Genomic DNA, 7500 nt, shown 5'->3' on the forward strand with positions numbered 1-7500 from the left:
GAATCAGCCTTTCTCTAGGATCCCGTCACCCCTCCTCTCTCCAGTCAGACCTGGCCTCACCAATGTCCAAACTGTTTCAATAAAGAAACAGGGCGGAGGTTCTCAGGAGTCCCAGACTCCCCCGTGGACGGTTTCAGCCTACTTCTGGAGAGAAGAGGAGATGTTAGGATCCAGCTCGAAGAACCAATTATGTTAGAAAAAATGACTCAGAGGCTGTATTCAAAATCAAACATATCAGACATTTATTCTTGCCAGAAGGAGCAAATACATGTCCACTCAAAGAAGGATGTCCAGCATTGCTCAACGTCTCTCCTCCGTAGTTCAGCTTTATACAGTGTGGCAAACAGCTGACAGTCATCCTTCCTCTGCAGATCTGATTTTGTAGATCACAGATAGTATTGAGTGAGGTCGTAGGTCACAAGATCAGGACATATGGACGTCGTAAAATAAGGACATATGGACGTCGTAAATTAGACCATGCTGTGTACAGATAAATGGGTCCTTCCTGAGACAATAGGAACATGTTGTACAACAGATAGACAAACATTTGACAAGTATGATGAGTTCATTATTTTTCCAACAGACTGACTGGCTGGCTGGCTGACGTGTTTGTTGACATGTCTGGTTGAACCTTTTATCACTGATGTGTTCATGGTCACATCGGATCTCTGAGTGCTGCAGACGGATGAATGTTGCTGTGAGAGCCTGGAGACTCAGCTGTCTAAGTTCAGAGCTGTGTGTGTGTGTGTGTGTGTGTGTGTGTGTGTGTCAGGGGTCGGAGCCATGACCTGGTCCCCGCTTGCCTGCGGCCTGCTGACGGGGAAGTACAACGAGGGCGTCCCCCAGAGCTCGAGGGCCGCCATGAAGGTACGCTACCACAACACAGCAAAGTACACATTCAAGTACACACAGTACTCAGTGCGGCACAAACATCATCCATTTTAACCACACAGGCTGTAGAATGAGACCATCTGTTACCGTGGCGATCAATACTGTGTGTGTCTGTGTGTGTGTGTGATGTGGTGTGTCTGTGTGTTTGTGTTTCTTTGTGTTTGTGTCTGTATTTGTTTGTGTGTTTGTTTGTGCGTTTGTTTGTGTTTTTGTTCGTGTGTTTGTGTCTGTATTTGTTTGTGTGTGTCTGTTTGTGTGTTTGTGTGTCTGTTTGTTTCTTTGTGTTCAAGTTTGTTTTTGTTTGTTTGTGTGTCTGTATTTGTTTTTGTTTGTTTGAATGCGTGTTTGTTTGTGTGTCTATTTGTTTGTTTGTGTGTGTGTTTGTGCGCGTTTTTGTTTGTGAGTCTGTGCGGGTTTTTGCGCGTGTTTGTTTGTGTGCTTGTTTGTGTGTGTGTTTTTGTTTGTTTGTGTTTGCGTGTGTTTGTTTGTCTGTGTTTGTTTTTGTTTGTGTATGTGTGTCTGTATTTCTTTGTTTGTTTGTGTTTGTATTTTGTGTGTTTGTTTGCGTGTTTGTGTGTCTGTGTTTGTTTGTGTGCGTGTCTGTTTGTTTTTGTGTCTGTGTTTTTGTGTTTGTTTGTGTCTGTGTGTTTGTGTGTCTAGTGTGTGTCTGTGTTTGTTTTTTTGTGTGTTTGTTTGTGTGTGCGTGTTTGTTTTTGCGTCTGTGTTTTTGTGTTTGTTTGTGTGTTTGTTTGCGTGTTTGTGTGTCTGGTGGGTGTTTGTGTTTGTTTGTGTGTGTTTGTTTGTGTATGTTTTTTTGTGTGTTTGTTTTTGTTTGTGTGTGCGCCTATTTCTTTGTGTCTGTGTTTGTTTGTGCGTGTGTTTGTGTTTTTGTGTGCGTGTGTCTGTGTTTTTGATTGTTTATTTTTGTTTGTGTGTCTATTTGTTTGTCTGTTTTTGTTTGTGTGCTTGTTTGTGTGTGCGTGTTTGTTTTTGTGTGTGTTTGTGTGTCTGTGTGGGTGTTTGTATGTGTTTGTTCGTGTTTGTTTTTGTTTGTGTGTCTATTTGTTTCTGTCTGTTTTTGTTTGTGTTTTTGTTTGTGTGCTTGTTTTTGTGTGCGTGTCTGTGTTTGTTTGTGTGTCTGTGTGTGTGTTTGTGTGTGTGTTTGTGTGCCTGTGCTTGTTTGTTTTTGTTTGTGTGTCTATTTATTTGTGTCTGTTTTTGTTTGTGTGTTTTTGTTTGTGTGCTTGTTTCTGTGTGCGTGTCTGTGTTTGTTTGTGTGTCTGTGTGGGTGTTTGTGTGTTTGTATGTGTGTCTGTGTTTGTTTCTGTTTTTGTTTGTTTGTATGCATGTCTGTGTTTGTTCGTTTTTGTATGTTTGTTTGTGTTTGTGCCTATTTGTTTGTGTGTTTTTGTGTTTGTTTGTGTGCGTGTGTCTGTTTGTTCGTGTTTGTGTCTATTTGTTTGTCTTTTTTTGGTTGTGTTTTTGTTCGTGTCTGTGTTTGTTCGTGTTTGTTTTTGTTTGTGTGTCTATTTGTCTTTTTTTGTGTGCGTGACTGTTTGTTTTTATCTATTTTTGTGTTTGTTTGTGTGTCTGTGTTTTTGTTGATGTGCGTGTGTGTGTGTTTGTTTGCGTGGGTGTGTCTGTTTGTTTTTGTTTGTGTCTGTTTGTGTGTCTGTATTTGTGTGTGTTTGTGTTTGTGTGTCTGTGTTTGTTTGTTTGTTTGTTTGTGTGGGTTTTTGCGTGTTTGTGTGTTTATGTCTGTTTGTGTGCTTGTTTGTGTGTGCGTGTCTGTTTGTTTTTGTTTTTTGTTTGTTTTTGTGTTTGTTTGTGTCTGTGTGTTTGTTTGTGTGTGTCTTTGTTTTTGTTTATGTGCGTGTGTTTGTTTGTTTGTGTGTTTGTTTTTGTTTGTGTGTCTGTTTGTGCGTGTGTGTTTGTTTGCGTGGGTGTGTCTGTTTGTTTTTGTGTGTTTGTTTTTTGTATTTGTTTGTGTCTGTGTGTCTGTGTCTCTGTGTGTCTCTGTGTGTGTCTCTGTGTGTCTCTGTGTGTGTGTGTCTGTGTGTCTCTGTGTGTGTCTCTGTGTGTGTCTGTGTGTCTCTGTGTGTGTCTCTGTGTGTGTCTGTGTGTCTCTGTGTGTGTAGGGTTACGCGTGGCTGAAGGAGCGTCTCTGCAGCGACGAGGGAAAGAAGCAGCTCGATAAAATCAAAGAGCTCCACCTGCTGGCCGACAAAGTGAACTGCACTGCTGCTCAGCTCGCTATAGGTACACACACACACACAGACACAGCTTGTTGTCCTCACCTGAACCTGCAGCTTCATCGTCTTCGTCAGACTTTGTTGCCTTGCGGCAGGTGGGCGGAGCTACAGGTGGGCGGAGCTACAGGTGGCGTTCTCCTCAGCAGCAGGACCAGCATGCATCTCTGGGCTCTGTTGCTCACAGGTTCTGATCATGTGACTGACTGCAGGTGTGCGGGGGAAACTTCCCAGCATGCAGCAGATCCACAGACTCCTCCCCCCGGGTCTCATGTCTCTTGTCCGTCCTGCAGCCTGGTGTCTCCGCAGCGAAGGCGTCAGCTCGGTTCTGCTCGGAGTCTCCAACACAGAACAGCTGCTGGAGAACCTCGGTTCTATCAGGGTAAACGCAACACTGGTCACCACCTGTCAGATCAAACTAATAAATACCTGATCAGTTCAGAAATCTGCTTTTTAATTTAAATCAATGAGAACAAAATAATAATACAAACAACAAAATAAAATAAACAGAACAATAAAAATTAAAATCAATAGAGAAGACATGAAAATAAATGTCATTTAACATTAATCAAAACAAATTATTTACAGGTTTTGAGGCCGAAAACAAAATAAATAAATTAAAGTGTGAACGGCCAATCAGATCTATGAGTTTGAATCTGAACATCCAATCAGATCTCTGAGTGCACCCGAGTTTCCAGTTTGAGGCCTGTAATTGGTCGACTGTCCAGAATCGCTCACTAACTTCCTGTTTCGTCTCTCAGGTGCTGACTCAGCTGACTCCGCCCCTCATCACAGAGATGGATGCGTTGCTCGGCAACAAGCCGCGGAACACCAAGAAGGAGGCGAGGCGCTGAGGAGAAAAACTTTATTGAAAACATTCAGAAACCACGCCGTCGTCATGGAGACGGGAACAAAGAGACTTTAGAAATATATCTAAATATTTATTCTTCTATTAACCTGAACGTACAGACGGTTGTTAGCAATGACCAAACACAGAATATATAACACGTAACACTGACAAGTATTCATATTCTAGTTTGAACACGTTTCATCGTCACGACAACAGAACAGATTGTTACGTTTTTTTTTCGTTTTTAACGACAACAATCAACATATTTAATTAAAACCAGAAACTTCTGAAGTGAAGTTTTATTTTTATAATTTAATTTGATATATTCACGTTTGAATGTCATGAATGTAAATGTTGTTTCATGTTTTTAGTCTAAATTAGTTCGTATCATTTCTCAAACTCCGTCAACGAAAAATAGTTCTATTTTTGTCGTAAACAGGTTTCCGTAGCAACAACCTGCTCTCGTGCTGTTGATATTTCAAAATAAAAGCCTACCGTTGTCACGATAGTTCTTGTTAATGTTAACGCCGTACACCACGATAACGACGCAGCGTGTTGCCATGGTAACGAGGCTCCGACCTCTGCTGCAAATATATTCATGAGCGTATTCACTGTGAAATATGAAATGTGTGTTTTACGAACGCTGCTTCTGTCCGTCGTCACATAACCAAGATTTTTAACACACCGGTGATCAACCTGAGGGGTCGGGACCTTCTGGGGGCCGCCGCCGCCTCCTCACGCGGACCACGATTCAGAGATTTTATTTTTAGATTTTAACTCGAGACGTCGGAGTTTAATCTGAAACTTCAGAGGTAGAACTCATGACATACTTCCTGTCAGGATGTTGAGAAGTTTTAAAAAATAAAGGAATAAGAATCCATATTTCCTTCAAAATAAAACTAAGCACAGAAAGATTACCCAATCAATCAATCAATCAATCAGTTATTGAAAAATATTTTGTTTTTATCGTCAATTATCAAAAATTATTTTTCAAGCAAAGAAAATAAAAACTAGAAATATTTTATAGATGATAAGAGATGCCGGTCTGACGACGGATCAATAAATAAATGAATATGAGGAAAGAATCCATGAAGAACATTATTGATGTTTTCTCAGCAACATGTTTGTTTAAACTTTTAAATCTGATCACATGATCTCAATCCTCCACCTGAAACTGTGACCGTTGCCGTGACGACGAGGCTGACCAGGTGGCCCCTGGTTGGTCCTGTCAGTTTAGCCCCTCCCACTTCTCCCGATGTCAACACTGGTGCACAAAGTTATTTCTGTCTGGACTTCTGTCTGTCTGTCCACCTGTCTGTCTCTCTGTGGACCCTGCCAGACTGATTGTCTTTCATTTTTGTAAATAAAAACAGATGTGTTGTCCTCGGACTGGGTGGTTGTTGTTGTTGTTGTAGTAGAGAGATGATGGATTAGCTGCGGTGACAGCAGGTGTCACTCTGTTCCTCTTCTGATGTGACGTCACTGCAGGTATCGATCCGACTAACTAATCAATCAGCTGATCGACGGATCGATGTGAACTTCAGACAGCAGTGAAGAGAACACGTGTTTCTTTGTTTTTTTGTTTGTTTGTGTTGGACATGCTGCTGTCAGACTGACTACAGATCAGAGGTCCGAGTCTCCTCTCAGGAACCAGAACCAGAACCATCACACGTCCTCGTGTCTACCAGAAGTCCTGAACACTGACCTGTCGACCTGAGGGACCGGAGGAGGAGCCTGCTCTGGTCCTGTTGGGGGGGATGACGAACCAGAACCTGGTCCAGGTCCTGGTCCGGATTTGGGTCCTAGTCCGGGTCCGGGTTCGGGTCCTGGTCCTGGTTCGGGTCCGTATAATGAACTCAAATATCACCTGAGGGATGTCTGAAAATCTCGCGGTAACTAGAAGCTCGTTGAACGGCCCTTTGTTTGTTGTTCTGTTTGTTTGTTGGTGTGTTGATGTTTTTGTTTGTTTGTTGTTTGTTTGTTTCTCCATCTGTTTGTTGTTGTTTGTTGCGTTTGTTGTTTGTTTGTTGTTCTGTTTGTTGGTGTTGATGTTTTTGTTTGTTCTGTTTGTTGCTCTTTGTTGGTGTTTGTTTGTTAATGTGTTTGTTATGTTTGTTGCTCTTTGTTTGTTGGTGTTTATTTGTTGGTTTGTTTGTTTCTCCGTTTGTTGGTGTGTTTGTTTGTTGGTGTTTGTTTGTTGGTGTGTTTGCATTGAATCAGAGATGTGAGCCTGATAAACATGTTAAACAGCTGATTTATTCCTGACTTGTGGAATATAGAATCATTTTGAAGGTTTTGAAACGCAGAACAATGAAAAACAAACTCATGCAAAGCTGAAGATTTTCATCATTTCAAGTGAAAACAAGCTCAAGAAAAACTCGTTATAAACAAAGCTCATGCTCGGTGCCGGATGCTGCGGTCGCCGTGACAACACAGCCCGGTTCAGTCTCTGCCTAAGAACAGCACACGTTATAAAACAGAACTGCTGAGGCGGAAACGTCCGTCAACGCCGCCTCAAACCGCACCGGACAGATTCCAAATACGAAGGAGGGAGCCGCGGCCTGACCTCTGACCTGTGACATCATCAGCACAGAGGTGATGTCACCCCCACAGGCGCACTGACCGAATAACAAATAAAAGACCCCATGAACTTAGTGTCATTAAACTATTAATAATGAAGAAACATGTTTACTGACAGTTTAACGTCCCGACAACAGGAAGTGGTAGAAGAAAGAGGAAGCAGTTCATTTGTTGTCCTTCCTGGAGGAAACGGTTCTGATTGGTGCTGAACGTTGTAGCAGAACTGTGTGAGAGCAGCTCCTCGCTGCAGTGCATCATGGGTAATCAGATCAACATCTCTCACCACTGAGACACTGAAGGAAACCTAAAATCAGACACTTTCTCAAGGGACTTCTGAACTGTCTTTTCTCTGAGTTCTCAGTGGATTTCTGTAACTTTATTTTGAAAGGACATCAGAGATAAAGATGTAAACAGGAAGTGGGAGTCGCTCTGACTGTGAACACGCGTGTTATGAGAACTTGAAGAAGATGCATGATCATGTTTATAGTGAGTTCAGGGGTCAAGGGTCAGTGGGTCCTTAAGACTCGACCTTACAGTCTGTGCAGCACGTACACACACACACACACACACACACACACAGACAGACAGACAGACACACACACAGACAGACAGACACTCGCACACACGCACACACACACACATACACACACAGACAGACAGACACACACACACACACACTCATCCCCATCACATGAACAGTTCATGCTGTAATAAATAAAACATGTATAAACTCCACCTGTAGAATATTTATATGTTTCTATGATTGTTTAAATAGATTAAACACAACTTCCTGTTAGATTCACGTCTCATCAGGACACCTGGTTTCGGAGGACCCTTTGGGGGCGGGTTCTAAACGAGTCTCGGCTCCGCCTCGCTGCCCCGGGTTTATATACACGTAAAGAGGATGATTGGTTGGATGTCCTGACAGCT

The 7500-nt window shown here is 42.3% G+C and overlaps 2 protein-coding genes across 5 annotated transcripts in view; one reads left to right on the forward strand and one right to left on the reverse strand.

The window, feature by feature from the left end:
- Nucleotides 1-772: 772 nt before the first annotated feature.
- LOC138214195 (voltage-gated potassium channel subunit beta-3-like) lies at nt 773-5372 on the forward strand (the record flags this gene model as incomplete). Its single annotated transcript, XM_069175591.1, is given in 4 exon segments — nt 773-867; nt 3030-3150; nt 3434-3522; nt 3902-5372. Coding segments are annotated over 4 exon segments (398 nt in total), but the record flags the coding sequence as incomplete, so codon positions are not given.
- An 854-nt stretch (nt 5373-6226) lies between these two features.
- Nucleotides 6227-7500, reverse strand: part of LOC138214193 (calmodulin-binding transcription activator 2-like) — a 58991-nt gene continuing 57717 nt past the window's right edge. For all 4 annotated transcript variants that reach the window (XM_069175587.1, XM_069175588.1, XM_069175586.1 and 1 more), the window contains one exon: nt 6227-7500. This exon is cut by the window's right edge and continues 533 nt beyond it. The gene's annotated coding sequence lies outside the window, so the exon portion shown is untranslated.

This window comes from Embiotoca jacksoni, unplaced genomic scaffold, assembly GCF_022577435.1.
Source record: "Embiotoca jacksoni isolate LCO1_2020_lvr unplaced genomic scaffold, fEmbJac1.0.p SCAF_68, whole genome shotgun sequence".
Lineage (NCBI taxonomy): Eukaryota > Metazoa > Chordata > Actinopteri > Embiotocidae > Embiotoca > Embiotoca jacksoni.